Source organism: Balaenoptera ricei, chromosome 19, assembly GCF_028023285.1.
Source record: "Balaenoptera ricei isolate mBalRic1 chromosome 19, mBalRic1.hap2, whole genome shotgun sequence".
NCBI lineage: Eukaryota > Metazoa > Chordata > Mammalia > Artiodactyla > Balaenopteridae > Balaenoptera > Balaenoptera ricei.
Window position 1 is genome coordinate 9487895 of NC_082657.1, and position 23810 is coordinate 9511704.

The 23810-nt window shown below is 50.4% G+C and overlaps 2 protein-coding genes across 2 annotated transcripts; both read left to right on the forward strand.

Annotated features, from left to right (window-relative positions):
• Positions 1 to 496: 496 nt before the first annotated feature.
• On the forward strand, positions 497 to 15421 carry LOC132353960 (insulin growth factor-like family member 1). Its single transcript, XM_059905463.1, has 4 exons — positions 497 to 505; positions 14644 to 14711; positions 14824 to 15090; positions 15412 to 15421. The coding sequence occupies exons 1-4, from the start codon at positions 497 to 499 to the stop codon at positions 15419 to 15421; spliced, it is 354 nt and encodes a 117-aa protein (XP_059761446.1).
• A 4392-nt stretch (positions 15422 to 19813) lies between these two features.
• On the forward strand, positions 19814 to 23441 carry PGLYRP1 (peptidoglycan recognition protein 1). The gene is made up of 3 exons (XM_059905113.1): positions 19814 to 20094; positions 22624 to 22745; positions 23329 to 23441. Exons 1-3 carry the CDS (start codon positions 19814 to 19816, stop codon positions 23439 to 23441), a joined length of 516 nt encoding a protein of 171 aa, XP_059761096.1.
• The last annotated feature ends 369 nt before the right edge of the window (positions 23442 to 23810 follow it).

Consider the following 23810-nt stretch of genomic DNA (forward strand, 5'->3'; position numbering starts at 1 on the left):
GGGCTCTCAGTGTCCATCGAGTCCTGGCCTGGTCCCCGCTGCCCTCCTAACAGCACAGCCTCTGAGTCTCCCCTGCAGTGTCAGGATCTCTCTCCACTTTCCTACCCCAGGGCCTGACTCAGCTGCTCTGAGAGATCAGACTCCAGGCCAGGGAGGGTGGGTTGGACTCCTCCCTCCACAGAGATGCTAACCCCGACCCTGGCCTGGGGACTGAGCTTCTCTCTCTCACCCTGGCTGGGATCCAGTCCTGGCCTAACTTCTCTTTTTGGTGGAGACAACCAGGTTTGCATTCCTCCAGGAAAATCCTGACACTGAGGACCAAAGAGATGAACCCCTTTATTTATTTATTTATTTATTTATTTAGACCATGCAGCGCAGCACGCAGGATCCTAGTTCCCTGACCGGGGATGGAACCTGCGCCCCCTGCGGTAGAAACCACGGAGACCTAACCACTGGACCCCCAGGGAATTCTCGAACCCCTTTATTAGAACACGTGATGGGGCAGGTAAGTTAGTGATTCTTTCTTTTTTTCCTTTTTTAAAAATTTATTTATTTACTTAATTTTATTTTGGCTGCGTTGGGTCTTCGTTGCAGTGCGTGGGCTTCTCACTGCGGTGGCTTCTCTTGTTGCAGAGCACAGGCTCTAGGCACGTGGGCTTCAGTAGTTGCGGCTCATGGGTTCTAGAGCGCAGGCTCAGTAGTTGTGGCGCACGGGCTTAGTTGCTTCGCGGCATGTGAGATCTTCCCGGACCAGGGCTTGAACCCATGTCCCCTGCACTAGCAGGCGGATTCTTAACCACTGCGCCACCAGGGAAGTCCGTTAGTGATTCTTAGGAAAAGAGGAGGTGATCCCCAAACCTTCTCTATTCTCAAGTGTTCTAACCACTTGTCTGTGACTCATTGGGGAAAATAGATATTACATCATTATGTGGTTTATACACAGTCACAGGAGAAAGTGCATTAAACAGTATAGTACAGCATTCTGTTCAGAGCACACTCTCCCGTATTCTAGTCTATTCTTATTCAAGTAAAACATACTATTGTTTATGCCCAAGTGAATTGGTTTTACATCCTACCAGGATCCCCCAGTCTTTTCCTTGGGAAATATTGTTCTACCTGCTGCTGTAAGGGATGGGGCCAGAAGAGCAGATGGGGAAATGGTCCTGCAAGAGGATGTGGAATTACCGCATCTTCTGTCAGGAGAAAGGGGGTGGTCAGTTCTCTGCTATAAGGTGGTGATTTCTGCTTCAGAAGCCTTCTCCCTGGTCTCCTGCTTCTACTAACTCTCCTGTCCACCTTCCTCACAGCAGACAGACACAGGGAAGTTCCACAGACACAGATTTGACCACCTTCATCCCCTGCTTATGATCCCTCCACAGTGTCCCGTGAGCTCAGGATCAAACCCAGAGTATCTGAAAGCCTCACGAGATGACCAGCCCTGCCACCTCCAGCCCCTCTCCTGGCCCCACCCTCTGCTCTTAGAGGCCCCAGATTCACTGAATCAGCCACAATTCTAGCTCATCCTTGAAATCTCAGGGAAGATGCTGCTTCTCCAGTATCATCATCACAGACTCTCTCCAGGTAGCACTTGGTCTTCCCCATCTATGGCTTCCCAACCAGCCCTGACCTCCCTGAGTCAGAGGCTGGATCTGTGTCCCAAGTGATGGCACAGGATCTGCTATTGAGTTGGCACTGTGTCCTCACATCACCTAGTGTTACAGAACCAAACTTGGGCCTGCTCGCCTGTGTGCAGTAAAGCCAATCTACTGACACCAGGTTGTGATGAAGGAAAGTGCAGCGTTTATTTTACTGCAGGGCGCCAAGCAAGGAGAATGGGCAGTTAGTGCTTAAAAGACCCAAACTCCCCAGTGGCTTTCAGGGAAAGATTTTTAAAGACAGGGTGAGGAAGGGGGGTTGTAGGGTGCGTGATCAGCTCGTGGGCATTCTTCTGATTGGTTGGTGGTGAGGTAATCAGGAGTCAACATCATCAACCTTCTGGCTCCAACTGGTCTGGGATCTATGTGCTTCTGGTCAGCAAACAGTTAACTTCTTCCACGTGGTGGGGCTTTCAGTATCTGCAAAACAGCTCAGGGACTTCCCTGGTGGTCCAATGGTAAAGAATCCACCTTCCAACACAGGGGACATGGGTTCGATCCCTGGTCAAGGAACTAAGATCCCACATGCCGTGGGGCAACTAAGCCCGCAAGCCACAACTACTGAGCCCAGGCGCCTCAACTAGAGAGCTCACGTGCTACAAACTACAGAGTCCACCTGCTCTCGAGCCCGTGCGCCGCAACTAGAGAGAAGCCCGCGCACCGCAATGAAAGATCCCTCATGCCACAGCTAAGACCCGAAGCAGCCAAAAAAAAAAAAAAAAAAAAACTGTCAGAGTCATATATGAGAAAGCAAGTCCTCCTCTTATACAAGGACATGAATAGTGTTACCTGTAAATGGCCTATTCGGCCGTTTGAGAAAGTATAGCAATTCAAACCCAAGGCTCTCTGACCCTGAAGCCTCATCACTGTTGAGTCTGGTGTTCTCAGTGTCCATAGAGCCCTGGCCTGGCCCTCAATGTCCTCCCACCAGTACAGCCTCTGAGACCCACCCTCTAGCCCTGCCCTGATCTCCTCTCACTTTTCCACCCAGGTCCTGACTCAGCCCCCTGGAGAGATGAGGCTCCAGATGGGGGAAGGGGAGGGGGCTGGGCTCCTCTCAAGGGATGCCAACCCCAAGCCTGCCCTGGGCAACCAGCTTCTCTCTGGAACTGGCAGGTATTCAGACCTACCTCGCCCCTCTTTTCGGTAGAGATGCCAGGCTGGGTGCCAAGCCTACCTTCAGCCACCTCCGGAAGCACCTGGGATGGAGGATGTGAGAGCTGAACCCATTTTTGGGGAAGAGGTGATGGGACAGCTAAGTCACTGGCTCTTAGGAAAGCAGAAGACAAGCCTGTGTCTGGAGTCTTTCCAATCGTGTGTGTTTATTAACCATTGTATGTGACTCACTGGGAAAGATAGATATTACATCCTCATGTGAGTTAAGATTCTCTGCAGTGCACACTATTCTATCTTCCATCAATTCTCTTTTCATTTTAAAAGAACTCATTAAGATAAATTCATTGGTTTTACAACCTGAAAGAGCGTCACGACCCACAGTTTGGAGAACACTTTTCTACCCTGCAGCTGTAGGAGGAGGGGAGGTCTGAAGAACAGGGGAAGAAATGGTTCTGGGAAACGAGTGTGCTATATATCCCACCCCCTTGAGAGAGGGCAGACATTTAGAACTCTGGTAATTGCATGATTATTTCTGCTCCAGAAGCATCCTCTCTGGTTTCCTGCTTCCTGTCTGTCCACCCTTCTGTCCACCCCCCTCACAGGAGACAGACACTAGGATTTTCCACAGACCCAAATCTCACCACTTTCATTCCTTGTTTAGGATGTGTTCTTGGCTCACAGTGCACTCAGATTAAGCCAGAATCCTCACCAAGGCCCACAGGGTGACTGGCCCTGTCCTGCCCTCTGCCCTCCCAGGGCTGAGCCCCCTCTGAAATAGTCACAATTCTTGCTCATTCTTAAAATCACAGCTCAGATGTGCCCTCCTCCGGGAAGCCCTCCCTATCACCCTTGGCCCTTCTTCCCAGACCTGCTCACTCTGGTTCATTATTGTCTGTGCCCCAACTGGACATGGGAGTCAGAAGGAAAGGGTCTGGGACTAAGTCACCACTGTGTCCCCATCATCAGATAGCACTAGGCTGGTGACAGAGCAGGTGCTCAGGGAATATTGAAAGAATGCATGAATGAATGAATGAAATCATAAATGGATGAGGGAATAAAATGTGTTCAGAGTGTATCTAACTCAACACGTCTTTGTGACATACTGACATACTGAGAACTGGCGCCTGAAGTTCAAACCTCTCCCTCTCTCCAGACATCTCTCTTGTCCTCCCTGTAATACTGTTCCACAGCAAGGCCTGGTGGGATCTCATACACTGGGGAAGGCCTCAGGGTCCCTCTTTGCAGAAGGACCTCCCTCCCAGCCATCTCTCTCCTGCTTCCCCTACCCACAAACATAGGACTCAACCCTGTGTTGGGGGCTGGAAACCCAGGCTACCAACAGCATCAGGGCCCTGTCAGGAGTGAGCAAGTTGGGATGGGGCTCAGAATCTTCTCTATTCTTGATTTTACTGATTGCTTGGTTGCATCTATTAGGAAAAATAGACCTTACATCATAATGCATCTTTGAGATACATGCATCATGCGTCTCAAAAAAAGCGAAAAGAAGTATAGGCAAGTGGCTTCCCTAGTGGCGCAGTGGTTAAGAATCCACCTGCCAGTGCAGGGGACGGGGGTTCGAGTCCTGGTCTGGGAAGATCCCACATGCCGCAGAGCAACTAAGCCCGTGCGCCACAACTACTGAGCCTGTGCTCTAGACCCCGCGAGCCACAACTACTGAAGCCAGTGCACCTAGAACCTGTGCTCCACAACAAGAAAAGCCACCACAATGAGCAGCCCGCGCGCAGCAACGAAGACCCAATGCAGCCAAAACTAAATAAATTTTTTAAAAAAAGAAGTATAGGCAAAAATGTGCACTGTCAGCCTCCCTCAGGGGAGCAGCTCTTTCATATTCTGATCCCAACTGGCTTCTCTCAGAGGAAAAACTACTCCCCTCTCCCTCAGATCTACTTAAAATCTGGTGTGGATTTTTTGTCCAGAATGGCAACAAAACAAATAAAAGTATGATAACTATCTTGGTCACACCAATCACCTCTAAAGTCATCTATTGCTTACCAAGTACCCAGCACAATTTCTCCCATTCTCTCATTCATATTCTTCACATCTCCCAAATCAGTTATCATTTATATTGTTTAGATTATTCCCAAAGCAATCAACAGATTCAATGCAATCCCTTGCAAAACCCCAATGACATTTTTCCTTCTTCCAGTAATGTGAAAGCGCATTCTCAAATTCATATGGAATTGCAAGGGACTCTGAATACCTCAAAGAATCCTTAAAAGAACACTCTTGGTAGACACACAAGTCCCAATTTTAAACTTACTATAAAGCTACAGTAATCAAAACAGTGTGGTACCGGCATAATGATAGACATATAGATCAATGGAATGGAATTGAGTTTCCAGAAATAAACTCATGCATTTATGGCCAATTGATTTTTTTGTTAATTCTTTATTTATCCAGAGAAGCTATTCCTTAGCCCAGATATTCATAGTTCATAGTTTCATAGTTCAGAAACACAGGTAAGTGACAAACTTCCACAGAACTCAACCCAAAGAAATTCTTTGCATTCCAAAATCACTTTGCACTCTGAAAGATACCAGCCTTCCTCATCTCCTCAAAATCTTTTATAGAATCATAATTTCTGTAGACAGACTTCCCTGGTGGTCCAGTGGTTAAGAATCCACCTCCCAATGCGGGGGACGCGAGCTCAACCCCTGGTTGGGGAACTAAGATCCCACATGCCGTGGGGCAACTAAGCCCACGCACCGCAACTGTTGAGCCCGTGCACTCTAGAGCCTGCGTGCCACAACTAGAGAGAAGCCCGAGCACTGCAACAAAGAGCCCACATGCCGCAACTAAGACCTGACACAGCCAAATAAATAAATTAATTAATTTTTAAAAAAAGAGTCTCTTTTTAAAAAATAATTTCTGTAGAAATCTGCATTTGCAACTCTCAGGGAGACAATGAATGCTCCAACAATATGAAATCACAGATTCTTGGCCAGAACGTCACACATCTGAGGGTTTTGTCAAAGAACTGGAAGCCATGGTAGTTTTTTGCCTTGACAGTTCAACAACAATGTCCTTCCAGACTGATGGAGAAATGGACTTTGGCCAATTGATTTTTTTTATATATATAAATTTATATATTTACATTTATTTTTGGCTGCGCTGGGTCTTCGTTGCGGCGAGCGGGGTTACTCTTCGCTGCGGTGCATGGGCTTCTCATTGCGGTGGCTTGTCTTCTTGCGGAGCATGGGCTCTAGGTGTGCGGGCTTCAGTAGTTGTGGCACGTGGGCTCAGTAGTTGTGGCTCACGGGCTCTAGGCGCATGGGTTTCAGTAGTTGTGGCACACGGGCTTAGTTGCTCCATAGCATGTGGGATCTTCCCAGACCAGGGCTCGAACCCGTGTCCCCTGCATTGGCAGGTGGATTCTAAACCACTGCGCCACCAGGGAAGTCCTGGACAATTGATTTTTAATGAGGGTCCCAAGACCATACAAAGTGGGAGGAAGTTTTCAACATGTGGCAGACTGGGTCAAATGCATATCCACAGGCAAAAGGATGAAGTTGGACCTCTACCTCACACCATAAACAAAACTAAATCAAAGTTGATGAAAGGCCTAAATGTAAGAGTTAAAACTAGAAAAGTCCTAGGAGAAAACATAGGAGTAAGCCTTCATGACCTTGGATTTCAGAACGGTTTCTTAGATATGACACCAAAAGCATAGAGGCAAAGGGAAAAAAAAACCCAGCATATATTGGACTTTAAAATTTTTTTAAAGTTTTGGGTATCAAAGGATACTGTCAAGAAAGTGAAAATACAACTCACAGAATAAAAGAAAATATTGAAAATCATATAGCTAATAACGATCTGGAATATAGTCTTCAGAATATATAAAGAACTCCAACTGAATAACAAAAAGATAAATAATACAATTTTAAAATTGGCAAAGGACTTAATAGATATTTCTCCAAAAAGATATCCAAATATCCAATAAGCACATGATAACATGATCAAAGTCATGTTTTAAGGGAAATTCAAATCAAAATTACTAGGAATTACCACTTTATAGCCACTAGAATGGTGGTACTTTTTAAATGATAAAAAAAAAGTGTGTTCACAAGGGTATGGAGAAATTGCAAACCGCACACTTTGCTCGTGAAAATGCAAAATGGTGCAACTACTGTGGAAAACTGTTCATTCCTCACTAAATTAAACACGTGAACAAACAAATCTGCTCCTGGATTATAACCAAAAGAATTGAAACAGATGTTCAAACAATCATTTGTACATAAATGTTCATAGTAGCATTTTTCACAAGAGTCAAAAGGTGGAAACATCACAAATGTCCACCAAATGATGAATGGATAAAAAGATGTGGTATGCCCATACAATGAAATATTATTTCTCTTAAGAAATGACGTGCCGATACGTGCTGCAACATGGGTGAACCTTGAAAACGTTGTGATGAGTGAACGAAGCCAGACACAAACCACCACATCTTTCATCATTTATATGAAAACTTCAAAGTAGGTGAATATGAGACAGAAAGCAGATCAGTGGTTTATAGGGGCTGGGAGGACAGTGGAATGGGCAGTGATTGCTTAATGAGTATGAGATTTTCCTTTTGGGGGGATGAAAATATTCTGGTGATGGTTATACAACATCTTGAATGTACAAAATGTCACTGAACTGTACAATTCACAAGGGTTAAAATAGTAAATTGTACGTGAGGTGTATTTTTCCACACACCTAAAAAAGAAAAATAAAAACATTTGAATGGGGGGGGTGTGTGTCCAAAGAACAGAAGGAACTGTCCACACCTCTAGTGCTGACCAATTCGATCTGTTTCTGGAATGATACTTTCTCTGAGTATCTTCCCTTTATAGTGTGATTTTGATTCCCAACTGCTCGTGCAGAGCGAAGGTTGGTGTGGTTCCCCTAAATCTGAAACCCTTGATCTGTTTGGTCCCAGAAACAACTCGTTCCCTTCTCACTGAGGATCAGAAGTACAGCTGGTCCTAATTCTCAAGTGTCTTCCTTGACAACAAAGTCACACACACAAAAAAAGCTGTGAAAAGTGCTCAAGAGAAGACGTCCAAGGTGCTATCAGGATGTAATAGGTTACAGACCTCATCCTCAGAGTTCAGGGACATTTCATGAGGGCAACGTTTCAACTGAAAGCTGGTGCGGGGCGGGGGCGGGGGCAGTGAATAGAATGCACATGAAGAGAGTGGGGAGAGGGTCAGACAGAAACCATCATGCATGAACCCTGGAACTTGTGGATGTGGGGGGCACAGACACTGATGCTGAGGCCCAGGAAGAGGGAAGAGAGTGGTGAGGCATACGGCTGAGGACTTGGCGGTTGAGCCATGGGAGACATCTTGGGTTGTAATGAGCAGTTATAATAAGTCGGGGGCAAGGGGGAACCATGAGGAATGGGCAAGACAATTGGCATCATTGCCCTCCACTGAGGGCCTCCTTGCCTGCAGAGGCTGGGAAGCTTCAGACTGCCTTTCCCACATGGCCTTGCAGCTGGGATTCTGGATGTATTTGAAGCTCTGGGCATCACAGCCATGGAGTCACCAGGTGTTTCCCCAGCAGCAACCGTGAGTTTAGGCAATAGCTTTGAGGTGCTGAAAAGCCGTTGAGCAGAAACAAGGGCATCCAGATCCTGGATCACAGCTCCAGAGTGCTGTCCTGGGTATCATTCATGGAGACACAGCCTAGAGCCTGTTCCTCCAGCACTCCTATGACACGTAGGCTCTTAATTCACTATATCATGTGGAGGATCCAACCAGGGCTGGGTCAAGCCAGATCATCCATTCTTTCATCACTTGAAGTCACTTTGCAGGGAGCAGGGGTCTGTTTCTGTAATCCCAGGGATATGGTTGGTGCAAAGGGTTGACGCAGCCTCCGCATCAGCCAGCAGAGGAGGAACCTCCTGGCTCTGGGGAGCCCCAGCCCCTTCTCCTGCATACCTGACCTTCTCTCCATACACCTGAAAGTCTACCTCATTCCTGCTTGTTTCCTGGGAGGGGCTCCCTAAGGCCAGATGGAAATAACACCCAGATACTGCCAGGAGGAAGGTCAAGTCTATTTATTCCTGGGGCAACAAGGAAGCCAGTGGGAAATCCAGGGAGAGCAGGAATTGACAGCATCACCCTGGGTTTCACATCCAGGAGCCCAGCTCTGCCAGCCCCAAGAAGGGACACATGGGAACGTTAACCTGGGTCTTCCCCAGGGTTGTCTATGAGCAGAGGCTGTCCTTCCTAGATGGGCTGGGCCAGGGATGTTCGGACGCCCCCAGACTGGGGTTCAGGAGACCTGGGATCTAGTCCAGCCTGAGTCACTGACCAGCAGTAAGACCTCAGGTCAGTGTCTTCCTTGGATTCAGGGAACAGAATGAGAGAATAAAACAAGTGGCTGTTTGAAGTCAGGATCTTAACACTCACTGCCAAGAGAAGTAGAACTTTCTCTAGCCGTAGGTAGAGGCAGGTCCCGACACCAAATGATGGCTCAACCAGCACAGGTCAGGTCCCTCCCAGATCTGGGCTCTCTTGCAGAAGACAGAGCTGTCACCAGACAGGAAGGTCCCATGGTGGGCACAGTAGGATGGGAGTCTCCGAGGGGGCTGGTGGTAGGATTGGACAGGACTTTGTGCAAAGGCTTTTTAGATACCTTGAGAAAGGGGCCGAGGCAGGATGTGAACCCAGGGCTATCTCATCCCAAAGTCTCAACGCTGTTGAGTTAGTGCCTCTTGGTATCTACAGATCTCAGAACTGGCACTGCTCTCCCATCAGTACCCAGGCCCCCCTACCCTGTCCTGATCTCCTTTCACTCTCCTGCCCGTTAGTGACTCAGCTCCCCTGAGACACAAGGCTCCAGGCCCTGGAGTGCAGTCCCTCTTCAGAGACGGAACCCTAACCCTGCCCTAGAAAACATCCTTTCTCCCTCACCCTGGTTGCCGTCCAGGCATCTACTGCACTCCAGATTTAAGCAGAGGCAACCAGACCTGGCTCCTGTCCTGCCTGGTGCCATCACAGGAAGTGAATGGAATCAAGGTCATGAGCAATGTGCCCCAACCTGTAAAACATGACAGGGCAGCTAAGTCTGGAGCACTCATCAAAGGAGGAATCCACCCTTGCCTCGAGCCTCCTCCATTCAAGACTTTATTAACCAATAGGCTGCAACTCTCTGGGAAAAAATAAATATTACATCATTATGTGGCTCCCAACATCCTTGAGGGCAAGTTTCAGGACACAATGTTTAATTGTTGAAATCCATTCCCTAATCTATATATTTTCAATTCAAAAATAATATAGCTTATGACCAACTCGAGTGGTTATCTAACCTACTAAAATGTTGCAATCTGCAGTTTGGAGCTACTCAGCGGCTGCAGGAGAAAGGATGCCAGAGACCAGAGGGTGATGTGGGGTTGGGAGGGGAGCATGCTGTACCCCTGCCCCCATGGGTGAAAGAAAACATTTAGGACTCTGGTAATTGCACAAATATTTCTGCTACAGCAGGATCTTCCCTGGACTCCTAACTCTAGTCTCAACCTTCCTGCCCTCCCTCCTCCCAGCACAGACACAAATCTGAATACTTTCCTTCCGTGCTCGGGACCTGGCCATGGTGCCCAGTGTCCTGAGGATAAAGTCCTGAGTCCTGGGACTTCCCTGGTGGTGCAGTGGTTAAGAATCCGTCTGCCAATGCAGGGGACACGGGTTCGAGCCCTGGTCCAGGAAGATCCCACATGCCGCAGAGCAACTCAGCCCGTGTGCCACAACTACTGAAGCCCACGCGCCTAGAGCCCGTGCTCCGCAACAAGAGAAGCCACCGCAATGAGAAGCCTGTGCACTGCAATGAAGAGTAGCCCCCACTCGCTGCAACTAGAGAAAGCCCGTGCGCAGCAACAAAGACCCAAATCAGCCAAAAATAAACAAACAAATAAATAAATAAAATATTTGACTGTGCGGTATTTGTAAAAAAACAAAGTCCTGCGTCCTCCTCTAGGCTCACAAGGGACCGACCCTGTCCCCCACTCCCTCCATCTCCCTCCACCTCGCCTGCCCTCCACCCTCTCTGGGCTCAGCCTTCCTGAAATACAGTTCTGGCTCATGCTTGAAATCTTAGCTCACGTATCCCCTCTTCCAGGAAGCCCTCCCTGAACTCCCAAGGCACGTGATGACCTCCCCCCAGATCTGGGCTTCCACAGCCACTAGGTTTCCCCTTCCCAAACCTGACCTCTCTGAGCCATCGTGGTCTAAGGATGGTCTGTAGCCCCCTACGATGGGACAGGACCTTCTACTGAGTCATCACTGCGTCCCCAGCGACCTCTAACACAGGGCTCGGCACACAGCTCGCCCTCAGCGAATCTTTATTGCCAGGCTCTTAAATGTGTCTGTGATCTCTTTCAGACCAAAAAACAATGGGTCAACTGGGGCTGATCATCTCCATTTTACAGGGAAGGAAAACTGAGGATCAGAGAGGAAAAGTCCATTTCCAAACAGGAACCCTGACGTGTGAGCACTAGTGCCCACCCCACATCCACCCTCTAGCGCTGGGCTGAAGAGGACACCTCTACCTTCACCTGAGAGACACCAGAACTTGCCCGGGGACAAGCTTTGAAACTGACCCAGATATTTCCCTCTCCTCTGCTTCTGCTGGGTCTGGACACAGACGCGGTTCCCGGCTCATCATGCAGGAAACGCTCTATTCCTGCTTCACCGGGTCACTCACATGGCTTTTGTCTGGAATGGGAGCATTTCAAGGAGGAACCTGAGTCTGGGCCTGAGCTCCAGGTGGAAGGGAGTCTGGAAGAACCAGCATTGGAGGCTCCATCGGGGAAGCAGAGACACAGAAGGCAGGGATGGTCCACATGCAGGAAGTGGGTCTAGAGGGGCACAGCTGCCTACAAATGTGACAGATCACCCTTCCAAGCTCTGGAGAGAAACTTGTCCTTGCTGGGGTGAAGTCTGGGGTCCCCCCAAGAGGTGGATTCCTGCAGGATCTGGGAGAGAGAGACCTCCCAGTCCTCACTGCTCAGGGTGACCTGGATCTACAGAACCGACCCCACAGTGTGCCGCAGATAAATGGGTGCTTCACCTTCTGTCTTCACATGCTGACCCCAAGACAGCTCTTCTCAGACGAAATCACACATCCATCTCCCACTAAACATGCCCACTAAGCCAAAGCCTTTGAGAATCTACTGACGGTGGTGAAATTTCTCCCGCAGACAAGAAATAGTGAGAGTGACATTGATTACAACAACACAAACTATGATTCTTTGCTTTCTCATTGTCTTTCTCTCCCTCTTTCTCAGGAACGCCATGAAAGGTATGACTTTGGAATGTCTTACTCACCACTCCGTCATCTGTGCCTGAACAAAGCTGGGACACCTAAGGCACTAAGTGGATTATTCAGATGCACCTGAATAAATGACCATTTATGAAGAGACAGAGAAGACAGGAGAAGAGTGTGAGTCCCAGGGGTCCTCCACGGCCTTTTCCACGTTTCTGTTTCATGAGCTTCTCCAGCATCCTTCTGAGGAATTTCCTCCTCTGCCCAACCTAGTTCAATCTGGAATTTCCAAATGTGCAAAAACTAGTCTCTTTCACCTGAATACCCTGAGCTGTGGTTTAGTGAGCGGTTCCTACATTGGGGGTCCTAGCCTGAAGCTGTGAAGTCAGGGAGCAGACAGGCCCCCCTGTTGGGATGTAAAAGGTGAGCAATGAGCAAAAGAAAAGTGCAGAAAGTAGAAGACTCGTAGGATCTGATGGAAAAGCTGTTGGGTGGATTCATTCTGGGAGAGTGGGAAGGACCCCAAGAAGCATCCTGTGCTTTCCTGTTTGTGAAAGAGGCTGTACTGTGGGGGGGTGAGAGGGAGGCTTTTGGGGGAGAGGATGATGGTGTATCATTGGTCTTCTCCTGGCTCTCAAAGGATTGACATCGTGTTCGACAGTGACGTGACAGACTCCACATCTGAAACCTGTTCCTGCCCCAAGGGCCCAGCACGTCTCTGCAGGCCAGGCAGGAAGGCAGGAGAGCTGATGACATCACAAGCTTATTTCTGGAGCAGGGGGGAGGATAAAAGCACCTGCCAGGATTTTCCAGACTTCCTTCGACTCCACTGCAACCAACACTGAGCCATGAGTCCATGATGCTGCATCCTCGGTAAGGAGGACCCAACCCCGATTCTCTTGGAGCACATCTCCAATCTCAGCCACAATCCCATCTTTACTTAACTCACCCTACTCCTCCTCCCCATCCCCGAGCCGGGCGAGTGGCTCAATCACAGCGATACCCTCTCCATATCCCCCAGAGCGGCCCCATCCACATCCGTGATCAATTTCCCAACTCATGCCGAATGACATATATATCCCAGCTTCCCACTCCAAGCCCCATCTTCTAAATTTTAATATCAGTCATGTATGTAACACAGCACCAGTATCAGCCCAGCCCTCTTTGGACCCTGACCCCAGCTGAGCATCCTACTCTAAACTCTTCCCTCCCAGGAAACACCCACATTCCTCAGAACCCTAAACCCATTTCTTCTAAGAGTCCTGCCTGCATCCCTTCAACGTCCACAGACCCATAACCCCCAGACGCCTAACACAGGTCTGCCCCAACCTTTCCCTGAGCCTCGGTCAGGACAGACGCCCCCTCAGACCTTCTCCTCTTCCCGGCTGGGCTCCCTGGGGCGGACCAGTGGCTGCCCATCAGCCTCACTTCATCCCTTTTTTCTCCCACAGCTGTTTTTTGGTTTTGTTTTGGTTTTGGGGGTTTTTTTTGGCTGTGGTGGGTCTTTGTTGCTGCGTGTGGGCTTTCTCTAGTTGCGTTGAGCAGACTTCTCATTGCAGTGGCTTCTCTTCTTGCGTAGCATGGGCTCTAGGCACGTGGGCTTCAATAGTTGTGGCACATGGACTCAGTAGTTTTGGCTCGAGGGCTCTAGGGCGCAGGCTCAGTAGTCGTGGCGCACGGGCTTAGTTGCTCCGCGGCATGTGGGACCTTCCCGGATCAGGGCTCAAGCCCGTGTCCCCTCCATTGGCAGGCGGATTCTTTTTTTTCTTAACATCTTTATTGGGGTATAATTACTTTACAATGGTGTGTTAGTTTCTGCTTTATAACAAAGTGAATCAGCTATACATATACATATATCCCCATATCTCCTCCCTCTTGCGTCTCCCTCCCACCATCCCTATCCCACCCCTCTAGGTGGTCACAAAGCACCGAGCTGATCTCCCTGTGCTATGCAGCTGCTTCCCACTAGCTATCGGTTTTACATTTGGTAGTGTATATATGTCCATGCCACTCTCTCACTTCGTTCCAGCTTACCCTTCCCTCTCCCCGTGTCTTCAAGTCCATTCTCTACGTCTGCATCTTTATACCTGTCCTGCCCCTAGGTTCTTCAGAACAATTTTTTTTTTTAGATTCCATATATATGTGTTAGCATACGGTATTTGTTTTTCTCTTTCTGACTTACTTCACTCTGTATGACAGTCTCTAGGTCCATCCACTTCACTACAAATAACTCAATTTTGTTTCTTTTTATGGCTGAGGAATATTCCATTTATATATGTGCCACATCTTCTTTATCCATTCATCTGTTGATGGACACTTAGGTTGCTTCCATGTCCTGGCTGTTGTAAATAGAGCTGCAATGAACATTGTGGTGCATGACTCTTTTTGAATTATGGTTCTCTCAGGGTATATGCCCAGTAGTGGGATTGCTGGGTCGTATGGTAGTTATATTTTTAGTTTTTTAAGGAACCTCCATACTGTTCTCCATAGTGGCTGTATCAATTTACATTCCCACCAACAGTGCAGGAGGGTTCCCTTTTCTCCACACCCTCTCCAGCGTTTATTGTTTGTAGAGCAGGCGGATTCTTAACCACTGCGCCACCAGGGAAGCCCTCGCACCGCTGTCTTGGCCGCTCTCTGCATCCTTTTGCTCCTCTGCTCACACGGAGCCCCAGGTGAGCCCAGGAGGGATGTGGACACTTGAGGGTGGGGTGCAGCTCACAGAAGACCCCAGCCTAGGACTTGCCCGCCCTGCTGCCTGGGCCACATCATCTCGGTTTCCTCTGGTGTCCCCCAAAGGCACTCACCCAATGCTGTGCCAGCCACACGGGAGATGTGGAGACAAGTTCTATGACCCCCTGCAGTACTGTTGCTATGACGATGCCGTGGTGCCCTTGGGCAGGACCCGGAAGTGTGGAAACTGCACCTTCAGGGTCTGCTTCGAGCAGTGCTGCCCGTGGTTGGTGAAGAGGCCCCAGGAGTCCTCCATGGTGAAGGTGAAAGGTCAAAATTGTCACTTGGACCCGTCCTCGGACGACAGGGTTTGTCACAGGTGAGGTGCTGTCCTTTCCAAGGGAAGAGGGGGTGCAGGGGAGTGGGGAGGGTCTGGATGCCCGTTCTATGATTCAACAACCGCCCCACCCCCGGCCCAGGGCTCTTCTCAGTGTCCTTCTGTCCACATCCACCTGCTGTATTCCATCCACCTCTCCCTTCTTCTCTGCTCGCTTCTTTCTCCGTTTGTTTTTATTTCTCTCTCATCCTCTTTGTTGCCCTTCCGTGTCTTTCTTTCCACCCCTCTGCCCACAATCTGTTCATCCCTCCGTCTCTGTCCATCTCTCTCTTGCTCTCTCTCTCTCTCTGTCTCTCTCTTCAGTGTCAGCTGACAAGGGATCAGGGGACCAGAAGACAGTTGGGTGCTGCTTCCTGAATGAGCCTGGAGAGATGTGGTGTCGCCTTAGATCTGGGACATAGAGTGGGTATTTGGGGGCAAGAGATGCTCAGACTCAATCCTCCCTCCTCATTCTTTCTCCTCCTTAACATTCAGCCTGAATCTGTCCTGAGCAGGGTGACCGGTCCCCATTCTGTGACCCTGGACAATCATGAGAGATTATTTTGCTGTTGGAGGTGCCGAGGGCCCTGACCTCTCACAATTACCCCTGTGACCAACACCATGAGGCACAATCCCCAGGCTGCCACTGGGGACCCTTCATGAGATCTGTCATTCCTTTCCGCATTTTCACCACTCCACCAGATGCCAAACACAAGGCACTTTATAAATTTTTCAACTTTACATACACCGTCATGGTGGGAGCTTGAAGCGTTAGGAATGGTCCTAAACCGTGGACATAAGTCCTTTTTCTGGCTTCCAGAGGTTGCAAGGTACACCCATTTTTTCCGTATACGAACAAATACCAAGATACCATGACCGCCTGGTTTCACTGAATAAAAGACCCGTCTCAGTCACAAGGCTCAGCTTTCTTGCCTTGACCTCGACAGGGTGTGGCACAGGGTGGAGGGCGCGACCCACAGGGAGGGAGGGGCCTTCCGCGCTGATCCTGAGTCCGGACCTGTCTCCCCCGAAAGACGGAGGTTGGGTCGGCGCGCCCCCTGGCGGGCAATGGGCTCAGGGAGGGGCCGGGCGGCTCTGAGCGTGGACCAGCCCCCAGGCGCCAGCGCCGCAGAGAGAAAAGTCGCCTCTCCCGAAAATCCAAGCCCAGGGCTAGGACTTTCCACCAGCCAGTAAATTGTGGTGTGGGAGTTTGGGACTCTCACGCAGGAAGAATTTACTTGTCTCCAAAAGGATTTCTTTGGAATAAATCAAAATTTGCAGCATTATAAGATTCTGGAAACGGACAGATCTGAACTTGGTAAAACACAAAATAGAGGGAAAGGTCAGAGTGCACAATCTGTAAGACCTTCTTCCTCTTGAGTCAGCTCTGGTCAATGAGGGGCCTGGAAACATCCGGAGTGTTTGAACCTTCAACCGAACGTCATTTCAGCCCAGGTCCCTCTGAGGGCCACACCCATGACACCAGCACTTCCCAAGGGTCTAGAACAGCAAGTGGGGAAGGGGGCCCATGATTGTCTGAGGCCCGTTTTGGGACACCCCCAATTCAGTGACGCAGAGTATCACCCTACTGTGTGCAATTTTGATATAAAATTGTTTTAAAATAAAATTAATACATAGAAAGTAATTTTCATTTCTTTCACAATACAAAAAGTACCCTATATAAGTCTGGACCCAGGAAGGGAAGGGACTGGCCCATGAAGTAAGTGTAAGGAGTTTGGTTCCAGGGTGAGGAGGTGGATTTGGACACCGTTTCAAGTCATTCTTCATTAGATGGTTCCAGAAGGGGGTTGGATGCAGGTGCGGCTTGGCTCAGAACTGAGCTAAAGAGAAGATCAGGGGACTTCCCTGAAGGTCCAGTGGTTAAGACTCTGAGTTTCCATTGCAGGGGGCATGGGTTCGATCCCTGGTCGGGGAAATAAGACACCGCACGCCACAAATAAATAAATCAAGTAAAATAAAAATAAAGAGAAGATCGGGAGGTGGGGTTGCACATGAGGGGTAGTTATGTGGGACCAGGGCCAAGCGGGGGTGTGGCACTCAGAGTATAGCCCTGTGGCGGGCCCCATTCAAATATGGGAGCCAGATCTCAGTCTAGACGATCAAGGGCCGAGCAGCACAAGTGAGTGGGTGAGAGGCTGTGGGAACTGTAGAGTCGAAATCTATTGATTCTTATCTTGCCTCGAAGTGTCCCTCGACTTTTCCTTCTTCTTCTGCCCTGTCTGTGTTCTTTGCAGTTGCCTCTCTTTTTTTAGTCTATGTCCTCTGGGGATCAGATCCACCCATATTTCTCCTCACAATCAGATTCCAATTTCACTTACTATAATGTTGACACAGTCCCTTCTGGGTCAGATTCCAGAAGAGCAAGTTGGGATGCAGGACTGGCGTTCGGTTCTCTTGCTCCTTTCCTGGATGGGGCAGTTGGTAGTGGAGGGACTTTGAAAATCCACTCAGGTGGGGGTAGGAGAGCTACCCATCATTTCTGAGGTGCAGTGGGACCCTCTCCACAGCCACCACCAACTCAGCATAGCGACACATGGCCCAGAATAAATGTTCTGGTGTCTGTGGGACCTCCAGGCCTGGCATGGGACTTGAAGTGGCCTTGGTTTGCGCATTTCTGGGTCCACAGGGCCTTGACTAAGATTATGGCAGACTCACCCTTGGAGAGCTTGTGAAACGATTCATTCATTGGGTTGGAGAGAGGATTCCATTTCTAGGAGATGGAGGTGACCGTGCGGGAGACGGTACAGGGGAAAAACTATCCTGACCCTCCATTCTCTACCCAATTCCCACGATTGGGTTAGTTCACAAGTTCCGAACTCCTCTCACTAAACCTCTCAATGAAAAATGTCCATTGGTGCAGAAAGTGCTTTCAAATATACTAAGTGCTTTATTAAAAATTCCACACCTGTATATACAAAGAGAAAAAGATTGTAAATTCACTTTTCTCTGTATAAAATAGCACACAACATTCCCCAGTTACAATGACATGAAACTCTTAACAAAATTTTAAAGTATATTATGTTCCTGGTTGGAAAAATTAATTATTTAAAAAATGTTGTCTGTGTGTGTGTGTTTGTGTATCCCATAACATTCCAGTTCCTGAATTTTAGGAAGTTTCTGAATGAGATTCAGAATTTTGTCTGAAAAAAGTATTCTCAGAGATAGGCAGAAAAATGCAGAATTAAGAACAAACGAGGACTTCCCTGGTGGCACTGTGGTTGGGAGTCCGCCTGCCAATGCGGGGCATATGGGTTCGAGCCCTGGTCTGGCAGGATCCCACGTGCCGCGGAGCAACTAAGCCCGTGCGCCGCAACTACTGAAGCCCGCACGCCTAGAGCCTGTGCTCCGCAACAAAGAGAAGCCACTGCAATGAGAAGCCCTCGCACCTCAACTAAGAGTAGCCCCTGCTCACCGCAACTAGAGAAAGCCCCTGCACAGTTAGGAAGACCCAACGCAGCCAAAAATAAATAAATAAAAATAAATAAATTTATTTAAAAAAAAAAGAATGGAACTGTCAGCTTACTACCAATGGTAGATTTGAGGTCAAGTCCCAGTGATGCTTTTTTTTTTTTTTTAATTTACTTATTTTATTTTTGGCTGCATTGAGTCTTTGTTGCTGCACGCGGGCTTTCTCTAGTTGTGGCAAGCAGGGGTTACTCTTCGTTGTGGTGTGTGGGCTTCTGATTGCAGTCGCTTCTCTTGTTGCGGAGCACGGGCTCTAGGCGCACAGGCTTCAGTAGTTGTGACACTAGGGCTCAGTAGTTGTGGTTCGCGGGCTCTAGAGCTCAGGCTCAGTAGTTGTGGCGCACGGGCTTAGCTGCTCCACGGCATGTGGGATCTTCCCGGACCAGGGCTCGAACCCATGTCCCCTGCATTGGCAGGCAGATTCTCAACCACTGCGCCACCAGGGAACCCCCACCCCCACCCCAGTGATGCTTATGTGGCACTATGAGTCAGACATCTTCTAAGGGATCGACCCATGAGTTAGATACGTTATAGTATCAGCCCCATTTTGCAGGTGGGGAAAACTGAAACACAGAAAGGTTGTCACTTGCCCAAGCTCACACACTGGAATGTCACCAGAATTCAAACTCAGGCAGCCTGGCTCTGAATGAGGGCTCTGGACCACCAGGCTCTACTATCTCCCATGTGGCAGCAAGGTGATTAGCCCTCTTCTGGCCTCAGTTTACTCAACTGTGAAATGGGCTTTCCATTAGTCACCTCTTCGGTTTGCTGCAAGGGTTAAACGACATCGGGCTTAGGTCCAGGAGAAGTGTTTTTAAAATGGGCGCCTTTGTTTCTTCAGTTCCTTGCAGGAGGATGGGAGAAGAGGCCTGGCCGCCTGCCTCCTGTGTTAAGTCCTGGTGAGTTGTCCAATGCTCCACTGAGAGGAGAGACAAAACAGGGCAGAGATCCAGACCCTGGGTCTTCCAGAAAGCACGGGGCGAAGTGCCCAGGGGCCTGTGTGCCTCTCCCCACCCCCCACTCTTGGCTGGGTGAGGGGCCCCTTGGCTTTACCACGGTCTCCCCCCTCCGGACCTGACCACACCGCATCCTGTTGGGGCCCTGCCAGAGAAGGAAGCGGAGTCTGGGGGTCCCACCGGGAAGTCCCGCGGGGTGTGATGCAAAGCCTTCCCTGCCCCCCACGCAGATAAAGGCGCAGAGCCAGCCTGGAGCTGCTAGCCATCTCCGCGCCCTGCCTGCCATGACCCGCCGCCGCGCGCTCCTCGCCTGGGCCCTACTCGTCCTCCTCGGCCTCAGAGCGGCTCAAGAAGCCTCGGTAAGCTGCATCCCCATCGTGCCCCGCAGAGGGTGGAAGGCCCTGGCGTCCGAGCGCAGCCAGCGCCTAAGACGGCCCGTGCGCTACGCGGTGGTGTCGCACGCAGCAGGCAGCGCCTGGGACACCCCGGCCTCTTGCCTGAAGCAGGTCCAGAACGTGCAGCACTACCACGTGCGGACGCTGGGCGGGTGCGACGTGGGCTACGAGTGAGGAGGAGAGGCAAAAGCTGGAGACGGGACTGGAGGAGAGAGAGGCGCGCGGGCCCGGGAGACCGCAGGGACCCTGTTCTAGAGCCGCCTGGCCGACACCCTGGGCACCTTAATCAACCGCGCAGCATCTTCGTTTGTCCCCAGGGTCGCTGCTTAGGGCTGGGCGTGTGCAGGCAGCGCAAAGATGCTAGGAGGAGGGGAAGCGGCTGCAGTCCAAGCTCTGCCCCCAGAGGAAGGGACAGACTTTGCAGGAAGATGTCCTGTGTACTGGATTCCCTTGGTAAAGTCCGGTGCCTCGTTAAGCACCGGGCCAGGTTGCCGTCCCAGCTCCATTTACTGCTGGCTGAGCCCTGGGGCAGGCATTCACCCTCTTTCAGCTTCAGTTTCACCTTCCTCCTCTGCAAAGTCAGTGGGGTCGTGGCCCACTCCATCACTAAGCCAGCCAAACCACTTAGGACACCGCCTGGTGTGCAGTGGGAGCCCCCAAATCCATTGACTGTTGGCGCCTATTACTATGTGCCAGGCTGTGCGCCAGATGCTGGGATGGGGGCACAGCCATGAACAGTGTGAATCCAGCCCAAAGGGATTTAAAGACCAGCAGGCAGCAACAGGTGAGAAACAAGCAAAGTCAACAAGATGAATTCAGATGGTGAGAGAAGCGATGGAGAAAAGGAACAGAGTGACTGACGCGGCTCCGGCATATGGGAGCCGAGAGAAGAGTGTAGTAAGCTGGGGGTACAGCAGAGGTAGAGGCCAGGAGGCTGAGTGGGTCATTCCTGAGGGACAAAGGTCAGGGTGGCTGGAGGTAGCCGGGAAGGGTGATATGAAATGAGGAAGGAGTTGGCAGGGGCCAGATGGCACAGGGTCTTGTGGGCCATGGGGAGGACCTCCGTTCTACTCTAAGACAGGAGCCATGAGAGGGATGTGAGCCTGCTTGGGTATGAGAAGCTCCCTCTGGCTGCAGTATGGAGAACAGACTGTAGGGGGGGTGAGGGCAGAAACAGGGGCAGGGATTGGTTAGATCTGCCTCTGGGGCCCATGCCCACCAGCTCCCTTTCCAGGGTAATAGGCTGGGGTCCCGCAAAGGGGCTTCTATAACAAGAGACTCTACTGGTTCTCAAGCCTCGGTAAACAGCAGAATCACCTTACTGGAAATGCAGGTTCCCAGGCCCCACGCTTAGAGACTGCTTCAGTAGGGCTGGGGTGAAGCCAGAAAACCTGAGGACCTCGCTTGGAAAAATCTGGAAGCCTTCAAGGGTGTCCCCAGCTCTTCTGGCTCAAGATTTTACAATTCAAAGGCTCCAACTTCAAATTTGTTTCCCAAGAGTCAGGCGCTCCAATTCTAAGCGTTTCCCTGAAGGAATGAAGAGCAGAGCTTGGCTCCACCGCCTCTGGGCTAAATCACTTTATAGAAAAGCAAACTGATGTTTGTTTCTCAGATTTTAGGATTCAGAGTCTGATCCAAATGTTTTGAATCCCCCTTCCTTGTCGCATCTTGTTCGGAGCCTCAGTTTCTTCACCTGTAAAATGGGGCTCCTGACTACCCACCAGGTGGTGGGGTTTGAAGTTTAAATTAGATGCATCCATTTAGCTAATATACAGAGAGTACCAACTGCTTGTGCCAGATGCTGGGGCTGTGGCAGGACCATAACCGGCCCAGTCCTGGGGGTCAATATCACTATGGTATTTCTAGTCTCTTCAATCCAGATTCTGAGAGTCTGGCTTCCCAAGTGGCAGATGCAGGACCCAGTATTAGAGTTCCCCCATTCTGTGCATCCTTGGTGACCTTGTGAGCCAGAGGACTGAGGTGACAGATATCGCATCTCCAAAACGCCCATCTTCTGGTTAATTCCAGGGTGCCAAATGAAACTCGCTCAAGCAGGACGTGTTAAATGAGTGAACCTGACAGATCTGCTGCCAGGATTGGAAACCTCAAAGAGGCAGATGCTGGGGCTCCAGGGTTTGTGTCTGGTTGCAGCGCCAACCCTCGAGTCCCTGATCCTGTCACTCAAGTGTACCCCAGCAGGGAAGAGGAAGCAGGAAGCAGGCTGGGGAGAGGGCAGAAGAGCTTCTCAGTGGAGAGTTCTGAGAAGCATTAGTGTCCAGGACGTGACCTTGGGTAAATAATCTAAGTCTGCTTCCTCAGCTTAAAGTGGGGATGACAACAGTGCCTGCCTCCGAGGACTGCATGTGAGAATTCAGCAAATCAAGAGCTCAGCCAGTCCTCCAGGGAGGCAGGAGAGAGCCAGACCATGTGGGTGGGAGTCACGGAGACCTGGGTGAAAATCCTGACTCCTCACGGGGTTGAGGATGCAGAAAGGTGCATGTAGAGCTGTGCCTGACAAATGGCAATGGCCATGGTCATTGTTCTTACTGTGGAAGATTAGAGGATAGGAGGAGGGTGTTGGGGAAATTGTGTGTGAGTGACAGGGACAGGGGCGGGGCGAGCAGAGGATAGGGAGGGAGTCCTACCCCACCCCCCAAAGCCCTCCGTCACTCATCCAGACCACCCTCCCACCCCCACAGCTTCCTGATGGGAGAAGACAGGCTCCAGTATGAGGGCCGGGGCTGGAACACCTTGGGCGCCCACTCAGGTCCCACCTGGAACCCCATACCCCTCGGCATCTCCTTCATGGGTAACTACATGGGTAAGTGACTGTCCAGCCATCAGCTAGGGGGCTGACATGGAGCCTGGGGGATGGCACCGCGTGGTGAGTAGTTGCTGGGAGGCTCTGCCACCTACAAGCTCTGTGACCTCGGGCAAGTGACTCTGCTTCTCTGAGCCTTGTTTCCTCTTTTGGATAAAGACCATTTTCAACCACATGGTTTCAGTGAAGATTAGTTCATCTCTATAAAAGTTCTTAGACCAGTCCATGGCACCTAAGAAGTGCTTGATAAATGGCAGCTATTGCTGTGGCTTGGCTGGGGAGGTCTGGGGGCAGATGAGGGCAAATAAGCAGTAATCTTGACAGCTGACACTTGCCGAGGGCTTACTCTGTACATAAAATAACTCTTTTGATCATCCCACAGCCCTGTGGGCAGGCGCTTTCATTCTCCCCTTTCACCGATGAGGAACCTGAGGCACAGAGAGGTTAAGTCACTGCTTGGTGGCGGCAGGCTGGGTTCTGGGCCCTAGCGGGCCAGCTCAGAGTACAAAATCAGAAGCACTACCCACACTCCCTCTGCCCTTCGAGGAAGCCCCAGCCTAACTCCTGCCTCTACCTCCCACAGATCGGGTGCCCCCGCCCCGCGCCATCAGGGCAGCCCAGAGTCTGCTGGCTTGTGGCGTGGCTCAGGGATTCTTGACTCCTAGCTATGAGGTCAAAGGACACCAGGATGTGTAACAGATGCTCTCTCCAGGCAACCAGCTCTACGAAATCATCCAGCAATGGTCACACTACCACCGCGTGTGAGGCCCTGTCCGTCTTCTCACACCGCCCCCCCCACCCCATCAGAAACCCCACTGCCTCCCCCTCCCCCAATTAAGGCAAACCTCAAACTGTATTTCCGTGTCCCACCATCCCCCTCCCTCCCCTCCCTCCCCTCCATAAGATCCCAGCCACCCCCCCCACAACCTCCCAGAACTCTGATCTTGCTCAGAACCCAGAGGCCCCGACCCTGAACCAAGACCCCAGAGATCCCAGCTTGGAAGCCACATCACAGCTCAGAACCCAGAGGCCTTAGGTCAGAGCACAGGAATAGCACCAAGTCAG